The sequence below is a fragment of the Myripristis murdjan genome, chromosome 24 (assembly GCF_902150065.1).
Source record: "Myripristis murdjan chromosome 24, fMyrMur1.1, whole genome shotgun sequence".
Classification (NCBI taxonomy): domain Eukaryota; kingdom Metazoa; phylum Chordata; class Actinopteri; order Holocentriformes; family Holocentridae; genus Myripristis; species Myripristis murdjan.
Window position 1 is genome coordinate 2,369,973 of NC_044003.1, and position 24,527 is coordinate 2,394,499.

At 43.1% G+C, this 24,527-nt stretch overlaps 1 protein-coding gene across 1 annotated transcript in view; it reads right to left on the reverse strand.

Moving 5' to 3' along the window:
- Nucleotides 1-24,527, reverse strand: part of LOC115356447 (NLR family CARD domain-containing protein 3-like) — a 66,393-nt gene that overhangs the window by 10,843 nt on the left and 31,023 nt on the right. The window contains exons 3-5 of the mRNA XM_030047617.1: nucleotides 10,560-10,733; nucleotides 9,777-9,950; nucleotides 9,559-9,605 (exon numbers count right to left, since the gene is read on the reverse strand). Coding sequence (XP_029903477.1) covers nucleotides 9,559-9,605; nucleotides 9,777-9,950; nucleotides 10,560-10,733 — 395 coding nt within the window. The remainder of the gene's footprint in view (nucleotides 1-9,558; nucleotides 9,606-9,776; nucleotides 9,951-10,559; nucleotides 10,734-24,527) is intronic.

Sequence of the window (24,527 nt, forward strand, 5' to 3'; positions counted from 1 at the left end):
TCAGCCGTCCCAGGCACCAGCACCTGGACCCATTCTAGGAACCAACTTTAACATTGTGATCTTTTAAATGTAAACACCTACAAACCTTTTGAAACCTTTTCAGCCTGTTTTTAAGCTGTTTACGGTCTGACCTGTCATCAGTGGGTTCATCAGCGCTGTGTGTCCCAGCTTTGTTCAAACCCACAAAACTTTATTGTAAGTTCTAATGGAGATCCTGAGGTTTCCAAAGATCCCGAACATGAGCTGCTGAGATCCAGGGGAATGTGTCTAAAATGATGCACAGGACATGTAGATCTTTTCTGTCTGATGTGATGCTGCAGCCATAAAACAACAGCATCTTGGCTTTGAATATTTCCCTCAGCATCAGAGTGATGGAGCTTCAGCAGAGACACAACAGGGAGGAGACTCTGTGCTGCTTCATGGGAAGACATGCTGTTATCAAGCTGAAGATATTTAGGGGGGAATTCAAGGGGAAAAGCCAACTCCAGTCACAAATCCTGAAAAATATTTTTGTACAGAAACTCAAATGACTTTGTTGTTCTTTGTATTCTCTAGAACTGTGTGTTTTCACTGTCATCCAATAAAGAGACATTACACTCTAAATCAATTTCTTTAGGGCTGCAGTATATTTTTGGACTCAAGGTGGCAGTGTATGGACTGGTGGTGCTGTTGCAACTATTCTGCTGCACTGCCAGTGTTATTTTTTCCCCTCCTGTTTTCCAGGAATACCAACCCCTACTCTGCCTCTGATTGGCTAACCCTAACCCTAACCCCGCCCTAACCTAACCTCGACCAACCTAACCAAAAGAGGCAATGAGTGGCAACAAATACTAGCCAGTCAGAGTTTATTTAATGGTTTGCAGGGCGTGTCTTGCCAAGAAAAGCTTTGGGATCTATATCAACATGTACCGACCGGGGTTCAAATCTGTGATGGAGGAAGACAAAAAAACTTCATGAAGGTAATTATCAGTCTGAGCTCAGGATGAATTAGACTGATAAAGTTTCATCAGAAATGAATCAGTGAATGAAGAGAGGGATGGATGAGGAATAGATAAATAGACAGATAATCTTTACTGTCCACAGAAAACACATCACAGTAAATCACAATACATGCAATAATAAAAGCACAACCTGCAGAGTGCAGACAGCAGTAACACACCTGGTTCCACTGTGATGCTGTTTTCCAGTTTAGCAGAGTTCTTGCATTTGGTATGAAAGACATTCTGTAAATGTTCTTGGTTCCTGCAGCGGCTCTATAGCGCCTCCCGAGGGCAGTTTGATGGATACTTCAAAGAAAGCATGAACAGAATCAGACACCATTTGATTCACCTGCATTTTATATATAAATCAAAGTTGTCTCTGCTCTTTCCCAATAATTTGACCGGCCTCGTTTATATTTCTGGATCATCTATTTCTGTTCTCAGACCCCAGGTGTCCACAACATGTACACATTAAAAGTTCAAACACTGTCAACAAGACTTCTGTAAACAGTCTCTAAAATATTATTGCCCTTATCGAATGAATCCAATTTCCAGATTAGATACAAGCGCTGCATTTTTTTTTTTTAAAAGATGCACTATGTGTTGACTGTAAAACTTAAATTGCCATAAAAAGGTTAAAAAATATTTAAACTCTACTGCTGCTTCAACAGGCTGAATATGAATCAAAACAGGTGGAAAATAATAGCAGGCCCTTTAGTGACTCATGATAAGCAGCTCCTCAGTGTTTCTTTGGAAGAGGCCACTGTCTTCACACCACTTAGTAAGCTCATCAATGTGGTGGAAATATGAAGACTGATGAACTGTGTTGCCTGTCTGCACAGGACCCAATAACACCATGTCTTCAGCAGATTCATGCAATTTGGACTCGACTTATTTGAAATGCACCATTTATGTCATCAACATGGTGAGAGCTTTATTTTGTTGACCATCTCAGTTCCAGTTTAACACTCCAGCTTTCTCAGTCTCAGCACTGGAACCATTTGAATGCTCTGGGGCCAGACGTGGAAAGAATTAGAAATAAAGAATTCATGTGTAATTAATGAATCAGTCAGAAAATCCATTATTCCTGTGTGTTTCTCTACACAGGAAGCAAATCTTAGTCCTTAAATCTCACACAGAGACACTGAGGATTCAAACGAAACCCAAAACCCCGGGTACAGAGGCTCAGTGAAGGTGCTGTTGATGGGGATGGATGGGGATCTGTTATTGTGTCTCACAAAGAAACTTCCATCAGAAGTTGATGAAGTCTGTGTCTATGTCCACACTCCTGTAAATGTCCATATCAATGCTGTTTTCCTGTGATTCCAGGGGTACAGTCCAGACTGTGCATTTCAAATAGTCCATGAGAGAGCCGCTGGCCTCCTGGGGCCATTTCCTGAATGAACAGGTGGTTACAGCCACTTTTAATACACAGGTGGGCTGGAGAAAGACCAGATTGTGACCTAATCTGCAAAGAGGTAGTAGAGCAGAAGCACTGTGTAAACCTTCTTGGTGTTTTTGAATAAAACAAATCAAGAGTCTAATTTTTCCTCATGGGACAGTCCGTAGAAAACTAGTCAGACAGGGTGGTGCCTGCCGGTGGTGCCAGCTCCACCTCGACTGACAGCTGGTTCAGCAAATGAGAGGATGTTTTGGAAACAAATACAAATAAATTTTAATTACAAAGCAAATACATGGTTACATTGTGCTTTTGTTGTGAAAAATACAGAACTGTGTTTTATTACATTTTTACATCATGAAGTAGTTACTTTGATACACACACACACACACACACACACACACACACACACACTTCCTCTCTCTCTCTCTGCAGGTTGGACAGGTAGGGCGAGCGGGCGGCTGGCAGCAGGAATGTTGCGTCCTCATTGGTCCGTTCACTTCAGTCACTTCCCCTGCCTGACAGCCTGTAATCTGACACCATCAGCATCTTCAAGGCTTCTTTAGTCAAGTTAGCAAAACTTGCCTGCAGATGAAAATTAGCCCGTTTGGCCTAAATCTGGCAGATTTACATGATGGACTCATATGCTCATGTTAGTTAATGTGCACTGGCCATTCTTAAATAAATAAACAAACAAACAATTATAGGAAAAACTTAACTCTAACAAAACTTAATAATTCATTACAGTAAATAATTGTAAATAAAAATCACAGTGTGGGATCCTGTTTATCAGCACAGCATCTCACAGCACACTAACACAGAGGGTGTAGACGTGGATGGGATGAACCAATAGGCGAGGGCGGGGTCTGTCTGGATTTCCAAAGCAACCGTCCCCAGACTGTCAGGCTGGGAAAACAAACATCCTCCACTCTAATCCTGAACACAGGTGTCCCTCAGGGGTGTGTCCTGAGCCCCATCCTGTAGACCCTTCACCCATGACTGCCAACCTCTCCATGCAACACCATCATAAAGTTTGCAGACGACACAACGGTCACAGGCCTGATCTTCAGTAACGAAGAGTCAGCAAACAGGGATCTCTCTTTAGGAGGAAGAGGAGAACCAGTCACAACCCAGATTACAGCGACAGTGTAGCAGTGGAGAACGTCTCCAGTTTCAAATTCCTGGTTGTGAACTTCACTGAAGACCTCACCTGGGCCTTGCACGCAACCACCGTCATCAGCAAGGCACCAGAGTGTCTCTTTCTCCTGGGGAAGCGGAGGAGAGCCAGTCTGCCACAGAACCTACAGGTAAACCTGTACAGGTGCTCTGTGGAGCGTGTCATCACGTACTGCATCACAGCATGGTTTGCCCACTGCACTAATAAGGACCAGAGGGCACTGCAAACACTCATCAAGACGGCACAGCACATCACTGGGACCCAGCTTCCTGCAGTCAGGGACATCTTCCAGGCCCGCTGTTGGAGCCACAAACATCACCTGCGACCCAACACACCTGGTCACCACCACTTCCAGTTACTCCCCTCTGGCAGACGATACAGGGCAACTCAGTCACACAACACAAGACTGAAAAACAGTTTCTTCCCTCAGACTGTTAAACTAATGAACATGGCCTGAGCCCTTCACATCACACACAGAGCACATCCAGCAGCATTTACACAACTAAATCCACCCATTAGTGTCATTTTATATTGCTTTATCCTTTTACCATTTTGTACAGGAGTGTATATACCTGTAAACCAGGTGATATTATGGCTCAGCAGCAGCTAAAACGATTGTAATCTCAAATCTAAAGGTCAAACACCACTTAGCTCTGTCATATGCAGTGTGTGTCTCTGTGTTGGCTTTTTGATGGCAAAATAATGATTTGGGTCAGCAGCAGAATTCAGTGGATCCAGTAAACATCTGAGAGAGAAACGTGCAAACAAAAACCTCCAAGTTTTAAATGACAATGTGGATGACATCAGAATCAAAATACTCCAGTATATTGATGATGATTTTGTTATTGATACACCCACCTATAAAGGACAAGGCTTTTCTGTCTTTGAGCCTATATCTTTGCCCACTCTAACAAAGGTTGTCATGGCAGCACAATATACAACTTGCTCTTGAGATCCTTTGCCATCTTCGATGGTCAAAGAGTTGTGGTCTACATTAGGTCCTTATGTTTTATATATAAATAATCTTAAACTTATCACTTTCTACAGGTGTCTTCCCAGCTTGTTTTAAATCTGCTGTAATTAAACCCTTATTAAAGAAGCCTGGTTTGGACGCTGACTCCTTAACAAATTACAGACCTGTCTCAAATCTTGCTTTTTTTTTTGGTCAAATGTTACTGAAAAAGTGGTCTCAAATCAACTCTTGAACTATCATCATCAAATGACCTCCTTGAGCCATTTAAATCTGCAATCCCAGTGAATCGCTCAGCTCAAAAAGTACTCACAACGGTGGTAAATGATTTATTATTGACTGTAGACTCAGCAACTGTGTGATTGTTGTTTGATCTGAGTGCAGCATGCCACACAGCGGATCACTGTGTGTTATTGGACAGACTTGAGAATTATTTTGGCATCTCAGGTCAGGTGCTTCTCTGGTTGAGATCTTACCTGTGAGAAAGATCTCAATGTGTCTTATATAACAACACATTCTCTGAACACCGTGCTGCTAGTAATGGGGTCCCACAGGGGTCTGTGCTCGGTCCCCTGCTGTTTTCACGGAACTTCACGCCAGGGTAGGAATTATACTACAGCCATGATGGCCATGGCCGTCGATGCCCCTCGCTCTGGCCGCAGTGCCCTGAAAATAATTGTACCCCTCACGGCCAATTTGGCCGGTGTGCCCCAAATAGTCAGTCTCTCAAGGTTATCATGGATGCAAGAAAAAAAGGGGGGTGGGGAGGGGAGGGAGCGAATCCCAACCCAACATGAATTGAATTTCTGCTCATGTTGGTGGCTTTGAAGCAAAACAATGTTTTGCATGCACGCGCAACCATTATACAACACATAGATCCGACCAAGCAATCTGATTGGTTAATCAGACGTTTAGGATTTGCTCAAATGAGCATGATAGCACGGCTAGCCATGCTCAAATGAAAATTACCTCATCACTGAAAATATTACTCCGCCTATATCTTATTGCCTGAGTCTGTGTGGTTTCCATGGCAACATGAACTGAAACCCGCATCAAAAGCCGCTGTCAACTTTGTTAGTCTGCATAATGGACCGTTTTGTTGTGATTGTGATTTTGATTTATTTGGCGACCTAAGTTTGGATAAACGGCTGAACGAGGAAGACAAGACAGAACAGAAAAAGGAGAGATACGCGAGAGTGACGAGTGAAGAGCTGGATCAGCTGGAGAGTCAGGAAATGAAGCTGGTACGGCCCGGTCAACGTCTTGGGACATCAAATGTCTACAAGACTACCTGACAAACACCGGGCAAACAGCTGATTTCTCAGCTGTAAGGAAAGAAGAGCTAAACAAGATCCTCCATGAATTTTATGGAGCTTTAATTTCTATAATAAAGAGAATGAAATGCCTCAGCAGAGTCAGCACCATGGACAGTACCTGCTGAGGTAGATTCAGCACCACGGAGAGTGTCGACCGAGGCAGATTCACCACCACGGACAGTACCCTCTGGGGCAGATTCAGCACCATGGACAGTGTCTGCTGAGGCAGATTCAGCACCATGGACAGTGTCTGCTGAGGCAGATTCAGCACCATGGACAGTACCCTCTGGGGAAAATTCAGCACCACGGACAGTACCTGCTGAGGCAGATTCACCACCACGGACAGTACCCTCTGGGGCAGATTCAGCACCATGGACAGTGTCTGCTGAGGCAGATTCTGCACCATGGACAGTACCCGTTGAGGCAGATTCAGCACCATGGACAGTACCTGTCAGATTTTCCACAGAGATGTGCAGCCTGTAACTTTGTTCTTGTTATTAATGTGTTAATGTTATTAGTTATTAATTAGCCTATTAATTGTTATTAATTTGTTTAGTCTATATTATATATATATATATATATATATATATATATATATATATATAGATAGATAGATAGATAGATAGATATACTGTATTGATCCCAACCAGGGAAATTCTGGTATATATATGTATATATTGGCTTATACCGGGACCTGAGTGCTAATTTCGTACCACTAGCATGTAAGTGTGAACTGGTATGACAATAAAGTTCCTTGAATCCTTGAATCTTGAATCCTTAGTCTTTATGAGTAGCCTAGGCCACTGATTTAATTAATTCATCAGCCTTAATGTTACTGCTTACTGTTGTTACTTTTGCTGCTTAGCCACATTAATCGGAGCTGACGTTAAATTGGAGTGACACACCCCCAGCTGAAATAAAACATCTGCCAGTGAGTTTATGAAAAGATAGATGTTTGTTCTGGCGCCGACACTGGAAAGCAGTAGCCTACATTTAAATATAACTGTTAATATAAGTTGGTTGTAGATAAAGATCTGTGCTGCTGAGTCGTTGTCACGGCAACTGTTAGATTAAAAATGACTGAGAAGTCGGCAGGAGTATAACTATCAGTCCATGAAAAAAATACTTTTTCCAGCGGATATTCTAGTGACAACATGATTGAGCTAGCAGAGCAGTTTTGTGTTGCTATCTGTGGTATTTATTCAGTTTGGGGAAATCACGATGTCTAGAAAACATGATAAGCCCAAGTTGGCTGGCTGACAAGGACTGGTTACCGTCAGATCTCATGTGTTTCAGCTGAAACAGAGAGAACAGAGAGAATACTAGCAAAAAACTTTTATATTTTGAGAGCGAAATGCCCACAGTATGCTTCAGTATAATTGTATAATCACATTGTGTGTGATGTTTTTTGTTTACTTGTATGAAGTCATCAGTCAATGTTTATTCATAGCATAGGTTACAAGTCCACGCATTTTACTCAATGGCCTTGGTTCCCTGGCATGTGGCCTTAATGTCCTAAAAAATAAAAAAGTTGCAACACCAAAGGCCAAATGTCCTTGCCCCTTAAATTGTGTAATTCCCACCCTGCTTCACACCTTTGGGTCAGATTTTACGTTCATCTCATTTCTTTTCATTGTTATGCAGATGACTTACAGTTGTATATGCTTGTTTTCCTTCAAAGTGGGTCTGATACAACTAAACGTGAGACCTGTGTAGCTGCAGTCAGGAAATGGTTATCTAGAAAATTCCTGAACTCGGCAAAGACAGAAATGATGGTTAATGGTCCTGCAAAACTAAAGTATCTGTATGAACACTTTACTTTGACTCTGGATGACTGTGTAATTCATTGCATTGACAGAGTTAAGAATCTTGGTGTGCTATTTGATTAGACCCCCTAGTTTGATTTTCATATAAAGGAGGTGACCAGAGTGGCCAGAAACATCACTAAGATTCTTTGTATTCTGTTGTTTAGGGATGCTGAGATCCTTATTCATGCTTTTATTACATCACAACTAGATTATTGCAATGTCCATCTTTCAGGTTTGCCAAAGAAGAGTTTTTGAGGTCTTCAGATAGTAAATCAAATTTATTATTATTATCATCACCTGGTTCTGGTCCAAAGGACAGATGAGCTACACAGCAGTGCACAGAGGGAATGCACAGAGCACATAAAGTGCATAGAGGAAGGAAGAATTCAGAGGCAATTTTTTTTGGATTTTTTGGAATCAGTGACGTATTCTCACTGTATATACAGTACAGTTACATGACAAAGACACCTGAGGCGACTGGACTGTTTCTCAGGACCACAGCAAGTTTATCAATATTAACACCATACACAACAAGAAAAATGTCACATTACATAAAAGAAAAAAAGGCTGACATAAGAATTTCTCTATCAGATTTGTTCTGCTGTAAGAGTCTGCATGAATCAGAGTTTTTTCTCCTCCTTTTAGATAGTTCAGTAATTTTACAAGCGTTCTGAAGAATTCATTTGGATAATAGAAATAAAATAAAATAAAATAAATCAAGCAACTGAAAAAATCCTCATTGATAGGGAGGTCTATCAATTAATCTCTAATTTTTGAGTTAATTTCTCTCTCTCTCTGTGTGCGTGTGTGTGTGTGTGTGTGTGTGTATGCGTGTGTGTGTCTGTGTATATCTCATGTCAGCAGCTGTCTCTGATCAGCAGTGTGAATGTTTCTCCACACAGGAAGCGACTCTCACTGAGGCGTCTGGCCAAAACCCAAACCCCGGGTACAGAGGCTCAGTGAAGGTGCTGTTGAAGGTGTGGAGGTGGATCAGTGTGTCAGAGGAGACGCTGTAGAAGGACAGAGAGCCAGCAGGCCAGTCCAGATACACTGCCACTCTGTTAGAGGAGGAGGGGGCAGGGATGGCTGCCTGTCTGTTATTGTGTCTGGCAGTGAAACCACCTTCATGGCAGGCCAGAGTCCAGGACATGTCATTCCTGCCAAGTGAACAGTCATCACTGTTTCCTTTCCTGCTGATTCCTCTGTAAGCCACTGCTATATGAACCCATCCTTCCCACTCGACCTCCCAGTAGCAGCGACCAGTCAGACCATCACTACACAGCATCTGCCACAAGGAGTCAAATCTCTCTGGGTGATCAGGATATGGCTGCTCCTCTGTCACTGTCGCCTTCCTGTTGTCCTCAGACAGGACGAGGTGTCTGTTTGCTGTGTTTGTGTCCAGTTTAAGTTCACAGGAATCTGATGGAGAGAACAAGACACAACAGACCTGCTGTGCTTATTATCTGCTGATTTATTAACAGTTTGATTATTGATTTGTTAACACTGATGTTGTTTACTAATTTGTATGAAATAATACAAGAAAAACACTATTATTGGACTATTTGTTAACAGGTCTTAATTTTTGAGTTTTCTGTGTTGATTTTTTAAAATGACGTATAGTTTTAAGGTCTGTAAAAACAGTGAAAATGGAGAGGTGGTTTAACAAATGATCAAGGCTTCGCATGAGTGTGGAAACTGTTTTCACGCTATGTGTAAAAAATCGCTTGCAAAATGCGTAAATATTAAAGGAATAAAGATTCTCGTTGTGGTGGAGAATCAAATGTGATTTTGTTTGGTTCAACAGGGAAAAGCAGCTGAGAACAAAACAGCAGAAACTGCAGCTGCAGCATCTAAACAGCTGAATGTTTGCTGCTTTGTGTTCAGGAGTCAAACTAAATCCACACTTACACTTCCTCAGACCTGGTTTCAACCACTGCTCTCCACCATGGTCCACCCTGGAGGAAGAAACAGAGTCAGAGCAGCAGATTCTTTTTGAGGATGGAAACATGGGCAGTACATAACCTTCCCTATGAAAGATTTAGCAGACCACATCACTCATATCCACCATTAAACATGAAACAATATTCCTCAGCCCTCTGTAAGACATTGTGTGTGTCTCTCCATACCTGAGAGCCTCCAGTCTCCAGGTTGGATCCTCCAGTCCAGCAGAGAGCAGCTTCACTCCTGAGTCTCCTGGATGATTGTAGCTCAGGTCCAGCTCTCTCAGATGGGAGGGGTTGGAGCTCAGAGCTGAGGCCAGAGAAGCACAGCCTTCCTGTGTGAGCAGACAGCCTGACAGCCTGCACACCATCACAAACACAATCAGTCCACCACATCATCTGCTTTGTGTTTTCACAAAAACCTACACAGGTTAGGAATCTGATCAGTGACATGAAGCTGCATGTAAATCAGGATTCAAAGTGTAATTCATTCAAAATGTAATATTAATGCTCTTGAAGTGTGAAAATGATCACCATACAGCAGCAATAGATCAGTAATGTTGTCAGCATAAGAGTCAATCCACTGTCACCACAATGGCAGCTGAGCAGTGGGTCCTTGGGAAAAATCCTTGGAAAGGATTTTTCTACTGTCACTCAAATTGGGACATTTCATGCTCTTGGCAACATGAATGTTGTCACCAAGTTTCATGGTGATCCACCACAAAGCTTTGGAGATTTGCTGCTCTGGACCTAACTGCTGAGCGACCGACACAGTGACGTACAAGCCTCTGTTTCACAGCAGGGCAAGAAGGCATGAAGACAAAAACACAGAACAGATGATCCTGATATGGATCTTACATGGTTACACTTTGCAGATTCAGGATCACTGAGCTGAGACAAACTGCTTTGAGTGAATGGACCTTAGTGTGAAAAGTGACAAATCAGTCAATCACTGTAAATGGACATTACCTGAGAGTCTCCAGTCTGCAGTGTGGACTCTCCAGTCCAGCAGAGAGCAGCTTCACTCCTGAATCCTGCAGCTGGTTGTTGCTCAGGTCCAGCTCTCTCAGACTAGAGGACTGGGAGCTGAGAACTGAGGCCAGAGCTGCACAGCTTCTCTCTGACAGATTACACACACTCAGCCTGAGGAGGAAGTAAAGATGAAAACAAAAATATAACACCTAGTTTTCTCTTGTGGAGATAACAATATGTTATGCATGAAATATGTCCAGTTATCTATGAACCTACACAGATTTCTTGGAGGCTTTGACCAGTGACAGCAGCCCGAGAAGAGCCTCCTCTGAAGCAGAGTATTTCTTCAGGTCAAACACCTCCAGATCTTCTTCCGATGACAGTAAGATGAAGACCAGAGCTGACCACTGAGCAGGAGACAGTTTGGCTGTGGAGAGACGTCCTGATCTCAGGTACTGTTGGATCTCCTCCACTAGAGAACGGTCATTCAGCTCATTCAGACAGTGGAACAGGTTGATGCTTCTCTCTGGAGAAGGACTGTCCCTGATCTTCTCCTTGATGAGCTGGACTGTTTCCTGATTGGTCTGTGAGCCACTTCCTGTCTGTGTCAGCAGGCCTTGTAGGAGAGTCTGATTGGTCTGCAGTGAAAGACCCAGGAGGAAGCGCAGGAACAAGTCCAGGTGTCCATTTGGACTCTGTAAGGCCTTGTCCACAGCACTCTGGTAGAGGTGTTTTAGTTGGGAGGCTGATTGTCCTTCTGACAGCAGATTGACTCCAGAGTTGATGAATGTCACAAAGACATGAACAGCAGCCAGAAACTCCTGAACGCTCAGATGGACAAAGCAGAAAACCTTGTCCTGGTACAGCCCACGCTCCTCTTTAAAGATCTGTGTGAACACTCCTGAGTACACTGAGGCTGCTCTGATATCAATGCCACACTCTGCCAGGTCTGCTTCATAGAAGATCAGGTTGCCTTTCTCCAGTTCCTCAAAAGCCAGTTTTCCCAGAGACAGGATCATCTCCGTGGTCTCTGGAGTCCAGTGTGGATCTGTCTCAGCTCTCCCATGATACTTGACGTTCTGCACTTTGGACTGAACCACCAGGAAGTGGATGTACATCTCAGTCAGGGTCTTGGGCAGGTCTCTTCCCTCACTGGTCTTCAACACGTCCTCCAGAACTGTAGCAGTGATCCAGCAGAAGACTGGGATGTGGCACATGATGTGGAGGCATCGTGATGTTTTGATGTGGGAGATGATTCTGCCGGCCTGCTTCCCATCTCTGAATCTCTTCCTGAAGTATTCCTCCTTCTGTGGGTCAGTGAAGCCTCTCACCTCTGTCACCATGCCAACGCACTCAGGAGGGATCTGATTGGCCGCTGCAGGTCGTGTGGTTATCCAGAGGAAAGCAGAGGGAAGCAGGTTCCCCTTGATGAGGTTTGTCAGCAGAACATCCACTGAGGTGGACTCTGTAACATCAGTCAGGATCTGGTTGTTGTTGAAGTCCAGAGGAAGTCGACACTCATCCAGACCATCAAAGATCAACACAACCTGGAACTGCTCAAACCTGCTGATTCCTGCTTCTTTGGTCTCAGTGAAGAAGTGATGAAGAAGTTCCACCAAGCTCAACTTTTTCCCTCTCAGCAGATTCAGCTCTCTGAAAGTGAATGGAAATTGGAAGTGGACATGCTGGTTGGCTTTGTGTTCAGCCCAGTCCAGAGTGAACTTCTGTGTTAAGACTGTTTTCCCAATGCCAGCCACTCCCTTTGTCATCACTGTTCTGATTGATCCATCTCTTCCACGTAAAGGTTTAAAGATGTCTTCACATTTGATTGTTTTTTCTGGTCTGGCTTGTTTCCTGGGTGTTGTTTCAATCCATCTGACCTCATGTTCCTCATTGAGCTCTCCACTCTCTCCCTCTGTGATGTACAGCTCTGTGTAGATCTGATTCAGAGGTGTTGGGTTTCCTGCTTTAGCAATCCCCTCAAACAGAAACTCAAACTTCTTCTTCAGGTTAGATCTGAGTTCACGCTGGCACCCTGCGAGAGTTCCTGAATGAACAAACAACAAATAACGTCAACACATCGATGTTTTATTAAATGTGAAACGTGAATATTTCCTGGGAATTATATCTGTTGGCCCCTTTCAGCTGTCAACCAAACAACAGTCTGCAGAAACAAAGAGCTGCACATCCTGATCAGGATTTGGGGAGAGTAAAGTTCGCAGTTCACAGTTTAACAAACAACACAGTGCTTCCTCAGCCGGAGTGCTGCTGCTGCTGTCCTGGAGAATTCAGCGGGATGTGATGAGAAAACAGGAGGAACTTTTCACTAGGCAAGCAGGAAGTGGAAAAGCCACCCACTGAGAAAAATGATAATGTGTAAAAAGTGTCAGAGGCTGATATAATGGAATTGATGGTTTATGGTATTCAGCAGATCCTGACATGAAAAAATGAACTGCTCAGCTGCTCAGAGTATAAAAATGAAGCAAGACGACAAAAAGAAAATTCCTTGATTTAAAAAAGGTTTGTAGTGGCATTAACGGCATTGTGTGCATAAAAAAATAATAATTAGGGTCCAGTTCCCTCTTGTATTCCTGCGTGTTCTTCTTCTTCTTTCTTTCTTTCTTTCTTTCTTTCTTTCTTTCTTCCTTTCTTTCTTTCTTTCTTCCGAGGCAGTCCTACTTCCTATGTGCAAAAAATCACCAAATTTTGCACAAAGGTCCAGTCCCGTGCCAGATTACCTCAGATGCAAACACAAGCCAGTAGTCCTGATGGTGGCGCTATAGCAAGCCTTTAAAGTTCAAAACTTTGAAAATTCATTACAAATCAACCATATGTGCCACAACTTCACAACTTTCACCAAAATGTAGCTCCAATACTGATGAAACTTTTGTGCACTTAAACCTATTGCAAATTATGAAATCCATCACTCTGTTTTTCTAAAAACTGTAAAACTTATTAAACCTATCTCCTCCCACAATTTTTGCTCAAATGTCACCAAATTTGATACAGAGCATCTTCCGACTGTCCTACACAAACAATCCACACAGATTTTTGATTTATCAAAAACTGAGCCTGCAGTGCATCAAAATGTTTGACTGTAAATGGTACTGTAAACATGCACTTGTAAATTCTTGGTAAATAAATCTTCAATGTTCATGAAAAAAATGTCAGAATTCTCAAAAACTCAATTTTTGACAGCATTTTGAACTCTGCTCTCATGTGAACAATTGGAGTCAATGCAAGAATGGCATTTTTAAACATCAGTTTTTCACTTATGGAGCAAATCAATCACTGTTAAAAACAAATGATCAACATCTCCATGCTGTCTAGATGCAATATGTGTATTTTCATATTTTTATCTTAATAACTGAATTTTTGACAGCTATTTAAAATCTGCCTTTCCAAGCATGGATGGCTGCTGTCCTGTAGGTCAGTGATTGGCTCAGTCAGTCCGTGAAGCTACATGTGAAGTTTTAGCTCAGTGAGATAGAGGCCAGGCCTCGGTGTCGAAGATTGTGAGTTCACGCCTCAGCTTGTGCAACATTCCCATGAGCCAAAACTCACCAAACTTTGTACAAAGGTCTAGTCCCATGCCAGATTTCCTCAGCTGCAAACACAAGCCAATAGTCCTGATGGTGGCGCTACAGCAAGCCTCTAAATTTCAAAACTTTGAAAATTCATAACAAATCAACCATATGTGCTGCAGCTTTGCAACTTTCACCAAAATGTAGCCCCAATACTGAAGAAACTTTTGTACACTTTACACTTAAACATCAGTATTCACTTATGGAGCAAATCAATCATTGTTAAAAACAAATTACCAAGATCTCCATGCTGTCTAGATGCAATATGTGTATTTTCAGATTTTTTTTTTTTTTACAGTGGTTTGAAATCTGCCTTTCCATGCATAGGCGGCTGCTATCATGTGACTTAGTCAATTTGTCAAGCCTCACATGAACCGACACTTGCCAATGAGCTCAATGCGATAGAGCATTGTCCTTCATGCCAGAAATTGTGAGTTCAAATCTCAACTGATACAAAATGAACATGAGAATGCCACCTTTCTTTTCATCTTCCTATTCTCCACTTGTTGCTCAGAATTGCCTAAATTTGCCTAAAACTGCCTGGCCCCGACCATTGCTGTGCAGCAACTATAATTCTCACTCTTTTGTTTTTCACTCCTAGATTTTGCAAGTGCATCTGAAGATGGGCATCAGGGTACAAACATTTAGCATTTTAGAACCAATGAATATGTCAGATAGAAAGCACAGAAATTAAGGAGGGGTTTATTTTAATCATTTAAATAACTCCTTACTAAAAATTAAAAAGCTTATTTACTGCCTTGTGAAAGTATGTTTTAATTTAGACACAGACACGAAAAAAGTTTTTAAATGTACGAGCAGCCTACTTAGGGTCACCATAATGATGAGTTAACATAAAATCTACAACAACAATTGTAGATTTTGTTGATATTACAAATCAACACTTTAACCAGGTTATCTGTGGGGATTGTGCTCATTTCCCTTCCCTTCCCTTGGAATGATGAGATCTTGTTTTAGAAATGTCTGTATTTACAGCAGAGGATAGAAATGCAAACATTTCCATTTTCCCATTGTTCCTCCTTTCTATCCTGTTAAAGGAGTTGAAAGCCTCTTACTGCTCTGCAGACGCTCAGCCAGCTCCTCCTGCTTCATTCTCCTCAGGAAGTGCAGTGTGATCTGCAGAAAAGCCTCTCTGCTGCTCCACCTCTGCTCTTCCTCCTCACCGTCCAACACCTCCTCATCCTCCCTCTGCCTCTCTAAGCATTCTGGGTAATCTGGCCTCAGAGACCTCTGGAGGTTTTTCAGCTCCTTCTTCACAAAGGTGACCATGTTCTCCTCCAGCAGCTGCAACAGAAAAATCAAAGAATCAGACTTCCACATTAAAATCTGGACATGGAATTTTCTTGGTTGAACTTCTTCTCCTACACCCTGTTGCAAACCTTCTTAGAGTTTTGGAGAAAGGATTTTAATCTATCAAGATCCTAAAGTATTTAAATTTTTTTTGACTATTTCTAATCTTTGTCCATTAACAAGTACACTATATTACCAAAAGTATTCGCTCACCTGCCTTTACTCATACTATGAACTGAAGTGCCATCCCATTCCTAACCCATAGAGTTCAATATGATGTCGGTCCACCTTTTGCAGCTATTACAGCTTCAACTCTTCTGGGAAGACTGTCCACAAGGTTGAGGAGAGTGTTTATAGGAATTTTTGACCATTCTTCCAAAAGCGCATTGGTGAGGTCACACACTGATGTTGGTCGAGAAGGCCTGGCTCTCAGTCTCCGCTCTAATTCATCCCAAAGGTGTTCTATCGGGTTCAGGTCAGGACTCTGTGCAGGCCAGTCAAGTTCATCCACACCAGACTCTGTCATCCATGTCTTTATGGACTTTGCTTTGTGCACTGGTGCACAGTCATGTTGGAAGAGGAAGGGGCCCGCTCCAAACTGTTCCCACAAGGTTGGGAGCATGGAATTGTCCAAAATGTTTTGGTATCCTGAAGCATTCAAAGTTCCTTTCACTGGAACTAAGGGGCCAAGCCCAGCTCCTGAAAAACAACCCCACACCATAATTCCTCCTCCACCAAATTTCACAGTCGGCACAATGCAGTCTGAAATGTACCGTTCTCCTGGCAACCTCCAAACCCAGACTCGTCCATCAGATTGCCAGATGGAAAAGCGTGATTCATCACTCCAGAGAACGCGTCTCCACTGCTCTAGAGGCCAGTGGCGGCGTGCTTTACACCATTGCATCCGACGCTTTGCATTGCACTTGGTGATGTGTGGCTTGGCTGCAGCTGCTTGGTCATGGAAACCCATTCCATGAAGCTCTCTGCGTTCTGTACTTGGGCTAATCTGAAGGTCACACGAAGTTTGTAGCTCTGTAGCAATTGACTGTGCAGAAAGTCGGCGACCTCTTTGCACTATGCGCTTCAGCATCCGCTGACCCCTCTCCGTCACTTTACGTGGCCTACCACTTCGTGGCTGAGTTGCTGTTGTTCCCAAACGCTTCCATTTTGTTATAATAGAGCTGACAGTTGACAGTGGAATATTTAGGAGCGAGGAAATTTCACAACTGGATTTGTTGCACAGGTGGCATCCTATGACAGTTCCACGCTGGAATTCACTGAGCTCCTGAGAGCGGCCCATTCTTTCACAAATGTCTTGTTTCACAGTCTGCATGCCTGAGTGCTTGATTTTATACACCTGTGGCCAGGCCAAGTGATTAGGACACCTGATTCTGATCATTTGAATGGGTGAGCGAATACTTTTGGTAATATAGTGTATGTGTGCTTCAATGACATTGCTTGCTTACTCTGTGAAATACATACTAGTCGTTTTGATACATTTAATTGTAAACATCAGTGGTTTAACCATTTGGTGACATGGACTAGTCTTTGGTTAGGATGGAAATGACCTAACTTTTCGTATTGCTGTGTACATACAGTGGTGGAAAAAAGTTTTCGGACACCCTTAAAATTTTACACAATCTCAAATATTATCATGAAATATTTGTGGAAAAATATTTTTTGTGTTTCAAAAGGTGTGGCTGCATTAGACAGATACAAACAAATACAAATTATATTTTTTTGTTTATTGTTTACAAGAAAAACTAACAAAACTAAATTCTTGACAGTTTAATCTTTATCTTCAGGCGTGTTTCCTGCGTTAGGTTCCTGGTTTTAGCCATTTTTGTGTCCGAAGATCTTTCAGATGTGCTGGCTTTATATAGACACCAAGCTTGGCAACAAAAATTGTGTCTTTTAATAAAAAGAACCACCTTCATCACTGGTACCAAAATGACGCAATACTCCAAATGTCTTATGTATTTTTATGGAACCAATCAGTTTGAAGTTTTTAATGTCTTTTTTAGGATTTGTTTAGTATTTTGGCTGTGACTGTACTAAAAGAAATTGCACTTGAAGACCTAAGAGTGATTTGTTAATGTAATATTTCACAAATGCATGGGGTGTCTGAAAACGTTTTTCCACCTCTGTACAGTGTCATCAAGGAAGTTGTTTGATGTACAGCTAGCTAGATTTCTGTTTCATTTTGTTTAAGAATAATTCCCAAGGGTATTCTCTCCAGAGCCTTAGAGTTTAGATTAGATTAAGTACACTTTATTAATCCCACAAGGGGAAATTCCAATTTCGGTTAGGGCTAACGCTAACCCTAATCCAAGTGAAGAGAGTGAGCAGAGGCGCTCATGTGAATAACATCCTCATATTCAAGAAGAGGCAAAAAGGTGGCAGCAGCAAGCCGCCTCTTGACAGTAAGTGATTTGTTTCTAAAAAAGAAACCCAGTTTTCAGTTTTCAAGATCAACAATGTGAGGTTTCAAAGAAATGAGCGTTCTGTCATCAAACCCTGACCCATGGTTGGGTCTGCCAAAAGCCTGTGGGAGAAGAAGATCCACTTATTGATCCGCTGTTGAGCAGCCGTTTGGATCAAACAAATTAGGAAACACGACCTGGTGGGAAAGTGAAACATTAGAACGGCTTAATGAGGTTTTTTATTATTATTATTATTATTATTATTATTTTTAAAACATTTTGGGAGGTCAGGATACTCGTGTCACACACGTTTCCTATCTTAAGTTGGGATAGGAGTGCTGACTCAGCTCTGAGGGCTGCTGGACGTTCAGGGTCATGCTGGTGAGAGAGTATGATAGCAGGCACAGGCTCAGATAAGGAACAGAAAGTTAACTAACAATAAAACAGGTTAGGTAGGGTTATTGCTTCATCATTGCTTTATCATTGCTTGAGTCGCCATGACCTTTAAGGACTCAAGAGACAACAAGGTCCGGGAAGCGGAGGTACAAACCAGATCAGGACGGAAGTGAGGCTTCTACAGCACTAGCCCAAGCAGAAGGAAATCTCAAGCTCAGAGACATCATCGGAGCACCCTGCACAGGCAGGCAAGGTCTAGGGATGACCTACTTCCAAAAGTGGGGAAAAGCCAACCCAAGGGAGAGGAGAACCATGGTCCAGACAAAAATAAGGAACCTGGAAGAAGAGTGGAGGAAGGCAAGAGCAGTGGAGCTAGGATCCCTGGGAGCCTGGACAAGGTGGGACCTCCCAAAGAGGAAGCTGACATGTGCAAACTTATGGAGGCTCGAGCCATTCCGGATCTCCTTCTTGCTGAGGGCCATCTGTGACACCCTTCCAACCCCTGTGAACCTGCACAGATGGGGTATGAGAGAAAACCCAAAACGCCAACTCACGGGCAAGCCGCCACCTGCCATCACATTTGTCAAGGAGGGAGCAAAACCAGTAGGGCCCAGTAAAACCAGGGCAAATCTCCTACAGTCAGCCCAAGCGTGGGAGCTAAGGATTGTAGCGGTTTACTGGCAGGGAGGTTTGTTTGTTTTCTGCGGGGTGCCAGTCAGCGTCTCAGTCTGACAAAAGTATCATTTAAACCAATATTCCACCGGAACCCCTACAAGGGACTGCTAATTAAGTCCCACCAAACCTTCAACACACAATAACAAAATGTGTAAGAAAAACACACACACAATATTCTCCAAATTACCCTCAGTGTATTCCACAGGTCAGTATTTACACACAGTCCCGGTTACAGTTCATATAAAGTCCACCATCTTCAAACATTTGTCAAAGTCACAGTCACTAAACACAGTCCGCTGAATATCAAGAGGTCCGCTCAGAAGAGCCGTAAACCGCAGGGGTTTGCTTGCCTAGGACACAGCTCGAAGCAGAACATGGGAGTAGCTAGCAGCTGATGGCATGTTACCGTGAGTGGATCCGAAGTGGAATCACTGCGGCGCTCCCTAGCAGAGACGAGCCTTGCTTCCACCCAGAGTACGTCCAAGCCAGGATCTGGGCGAGCCCACGGCGGAGCAAGCTAAGCTAAACCGGACTTTGGGAACAGGGACCAGAGGTAGGCCTGCTACATGCGCTAGGACTCACAACCCACTCCTCTCACTGAAACAGCCCCTTTTGAATAATGGGCCGAGGCCGGCTTTTTTTTTCATTCATTCGATTGGAGGGTGTAGTTGTGTGACGTAGGAGAGGCCGGGCCAGTGTTTCATTAATAGATTCGGTTGGAGGGCGTGGTTGTGTGACGTGGGGAGGACAGGTTACCAAGGCGCCGACTGCCACAGGGTAGACCTGAAGAGAAGGCTCCAGGTCCTGGATGTCGTCCACACAACCTTACATCCAGATGCAGTCATGTTCTCCACTGAAGGGAAAAAGATCATCCTTGTGGAGCTTACTGTGCCATGGGAAGAGGGGTGTGAAGAGGCATATGAGAGGAAATCTGAGCGCTATAGAGATCTGATGCAGGACTACAGGGAGAAAGGCTGGCAGACATGGTTGTACCCGATTGAGGTAGGGTGCAGAGGTTTCCCGGCCCAGTCAGCCTGGAAGTTGTTGACCGCAGTGGGGCTGACAGGAAGTGAGAGGAAGAAGGTGGTACAAAGACTGGGGGAGGCGGCAAAGAGAGCCTCCTGTTGGATATGGAGCAGGAGGGAGGAGGCATGCTGGCAACCAGGAAGGAGTGAGTAGTGGCTGGCCACCACTGCTGACCCGCCAGCAGGAGGGTGTTATGGTTAAGGGTCGAAACACCCAGTGAGCGCTGGTGACCATCTGATGACACGACCTCCTGGCCAAAGGCTGCAGACATTATGCAATGACTAAGAGGAGAAGCATCACAACATGTATGTAAATACTGCTCTGCTGCAGCTTCAAAAGAGCAAATAAAGCTGCTCTGCAGATGAAGTTGTGTGTCTAAGAAGAGGAGAGGGTCAGAGTGCATTAGTGTCTCTCTATGTCTTTACTTTTGTATTTTTTGTTTTTATATTTCCCCCTTCTCTTTATTGTTATACATTTATTAAATGAATTAAAAAAAAAAAAAACAGTCAGAACAGCAATGTGAATGGTTTTATTCCCTTCCTTGCTGTTTGTATTGGTCTGTATATCATATCTTTGTTGTTGTTTATTGTTTTTGTTTGCTTGTTGTCATTATTTGTTTTTTTTTTTTCATATATTTGTCTTTTACAGTGACGTTTAATGAGTGTGAAGCACTTTGTAACTTTCTGTTTTAAAAAGTTAAATATGAATAAATTCACTTCCTTATTTATTTACAACAACAGAATGAATCAGGAAGGTGTAAACACTGCAGGAGAACATTTACACACCATAAATATGGAGGCCAGGTCTGTTTGATGCTGCTGGGCAGACTGAGCACTGGGAACCTCTGAGCTCTGCTGGTGGACTCTGTGGAGGACACACACACACACACACACACACACACACACACACACACAGGGGAAACTCAGTCAAAAGAGTCTGAAGGTTGGAGCCAGTTCTGTATCTCATGACTGTGAATCTGAAAACAGAAAAAAAAACATCTGTTTCATCATCAGTTTTAAATAATTACCCATAATCCACAGGGTGCTGTTTGTCTTTGAAGAAAATAGTTTGATCCATAGACCAGTCGCTCTTCATGGACACACAGCTGGGCTCAGGTTCAGGTTCAGGTTCAGGTCCAGGTCCAGGTCCAGGTTCAGGTCCAGGTTCAGGTCCAGGTCCAGGTTCAGGTTCAGGTCCAGGTTCAGTCCTTCAACACAACACACACAGAGCTTTTCCTGTGAATAAAGCTGCTGTGCTGATTTGCCTGCTGAGCTCTGAGATGGAGAACAGTCATGGACAGTCAGAGATCCTCGTCTTACCTCTGAACTTTGGTCTGGCTGTCATGTTCTCCAAACAGAAGAGTTCTACAGGCGGGGAACCTCCTCTTTCTCTTCCCATCCGGTTCCATGGCAGAGCCAACACCTTGACACAAACACAGCGGCTGATTGATGACAACAAGCTTTCCATGACAGGATGTGTGCTGTCTTCCTGTCAGCACCATGTCACATATACAGAGTGGACGTAACACTCAGAGCAGCCGCCCTTTACATCAAACCCACTGAGCAGCTTCATCTACAGAGGACTTTGAATCCTCTGGGACTCTTCACACATGGACTGACAACAACTGACAGGAAAGTTTTATTTCATCATCTCAACAAAATTCACTTTGTTTTATTTTTACTTTGATAGATGTAAATTGTCAGCAGCCGTTGCTCCGTGTGCAAAACCCTCTGGCACATGGCCAGGAAATACAGACTGCAGGGGCCTGTTCCATCAAGCTGGCTAACGGGATAGCCTGGCCTATTTCGATAAGCCTCGCTAATTTAAGTGAGAGTTCCGTTCCATCAAAGTGGCTTGTATGAGTTGCAGCTCAGTAACCATGGTAACTTAGTCAGCAGAACTAGCCTGCTCCGTGGCGGCTTACGGTCCAGTTTAGCTCAGCTGCCTGTCAAAGAATGTCCGACGGACGGAAACAGACCCCCAAATGACGGTCCCGTCATGTAGGCTATATTGTGGTGGTTGCCATGGCAGCGCGCATAGACGCAGCGGATACAGCTCTCCACTCTCGGTGCCGTATTACATGTTTTTGTATGTGTGAACGGTTGTGTTTTTAGCTTAAAACACCACCTTATGTTGGGCAATGTACGCGTACAGTCGTCAGCACCTTTTGAGCTTGGGATTGTGCTGCGAGGTACCAATTTCGCCGGACTTTCATCGCTGCCAGGACATTCCGGAGGACGCCGTTAGAACACCGGGGTCTCCGCGGATAGTTCTTCCCAGTGACAAGTCCAGGAGGAAACATAAACAAGCAAAGGAAACAACAGTTATCAGGACCTTTTGAGCTTGGGATTGCGCTGCGGGATGCCAATTTCACCGGACTTTCGTCGCTGCCAGGATATTCCTGAGGACGCCGAGGCTGCAGGGCCGGCGCGTTGACACGGCTGAAAGGACAGCCCTCCCAGCTTTTTCCAGCGCCAGGTCCATGGCGAACACGGGATGACGAACTGTGCTTGCACATCCAACAAGTGTTTCCGTGACTGTTGAATTTTTTCTGATATCAGAGACATGGCTGCAGCCATCTATTACTGGACTTGGCTATTCAACTAGCAAGATGCACGATGCTTTCTATTCTCCCCTGCACCGAAAGGACTGAGCCCTAATTTCGTTGCATTATTATACGTATATGATTGTGCAATGACAATAAAAATCTATCTATCTATCTATCTATCTATCTATCTATCTATCTATCTATCTATCTATCTATCTATCTATCTATTGTTGCCCTGGCATCACATATTCAGTTCAATTAAATTCAAATTTAATTATGTAGCACCATGTCAGTGTTCAGAAATATAAGTTCAGACCAATTTCCCACAATGTGACCAAGCATGAATGTACGTGTTTACTTAATAAAAATAAACGTAATGAAAATCATGTGTTACCACTGTCAGTCTCCGAAATCAACCGAATAAACAATCAGTTACTCAATCAAATTTTATTCATGTAGCACAAGTCATACATCAAATGCAACAACAAGTGTTGAACATAAGGGTTAAAAAGAACATGAGGTTAAATAAAAAAGACGTCTTATTTCCCACCCGCAATTTGCGATGACCCGCCTCTATTCTGCCCGAAGCCAATAGATTAGTTGACACAGGTGAGGGACGTTTACAAGAACACATATTTCAGTTAATCCCAATTGGATTCATGGTCATCCCACTTTTAGAATGATCCCTTTTTATTTGGATTTTTACATGTATAATTTAAGAAAGATCGTGCCTCAGTTTTGAAATAATTTATTAACCATTCAAAAAAAAAAAAAAAAAAAAAAAAAAAAAAAATCAGTCCAATCCAATCCAATCCAACTTTATTTATAAAGCGCTTTAAAATAACCACAGAGGTCCAAAGTGCTGTACAGTAAGATGAAAACATAAAATACATAAAATACATAAAAACATAAAATACAGTACATAAAACATAAAAAACGGTAAAATACAGACATCACAGAAGACAGTATATATAAGAACAGTATATATATAAGAACATATAAAAACAATAACTTACACGGTGTTAAAAGCCAAAGAAAAGAGGTGAGTTTTAAGAAGAGACTTAAAAATAGAAAGAGAAGGAGCCTGTCTAATGTGCAATGGCAGATTGTTCCAAAGATTCGGAGCTGCAGCACAGAAAGCTCGATCCCCTCTGTGCTTGAGCCTGGTTTTTGGCATCACTAGGAGCAGCTGATCGGCTGACCTGAGCGAACGGGTTGGGGTGTAAGGGCGAAGCAGTTCAGTGAGGTAAAGCGGGGCAAGACCATTAAGAGATTTAAAAACAAATAAAAGAATTTTAAAATGAATCCTAAAATGTACTGGGAGCCAGTGGAGTGAGGCTAAAACCGGGGAAATGTGCTCGTGCTTACGTATGCCAGTTAAAAGACGCGCAGCAGCGTTTTGGACTAGCTGTAGACGAGCTACAGAGGACCCACCAACCCCGATATACAGTGCGTTACAATAATCAAGCCGGGTAGTAATAAAGGCATGTATTACTTGTTCAAAACACTTTCTTTCGAGTATAGGCTTTATTTTGGCCAGCTGCCTCAACTGATAAAAACTTGATTTTATTACAGCTTTAATCTGACTGTCAAGCTTTAGGTCTGCATCAACAGTAACTCCTAAGTTTTTGACGGTAGGCTTGACGTACTGGGCCAGAGAACCCAGATCTATATGAGGGGTCACAGATGGGGATGAGCTGCCAAAAACCATTACTTCTGTCTTTTTTTCATTAAAATTTAAAAAGTTCACAGACATCCAGGCCTTAATGTCATCAAGACAGCTGAGAAGAGGTTTGATGGAGTAGGCGTCATTTTTGTTCAGGGGTACATAAATCTGACTGTCATCAGCGTAACAATGAAAAGATATACCATGTCTCCTGAGTATTGAGCCGAGTGGCAATAAGTAAAGGGAGAAGAGCAGCGGGCCAAGAACTGAGCCTTGTGGGACCCCACATGAAAGGGGGGCAGTGGCGGACACAGAGTCACCAAGGCTAACACAGAAAGT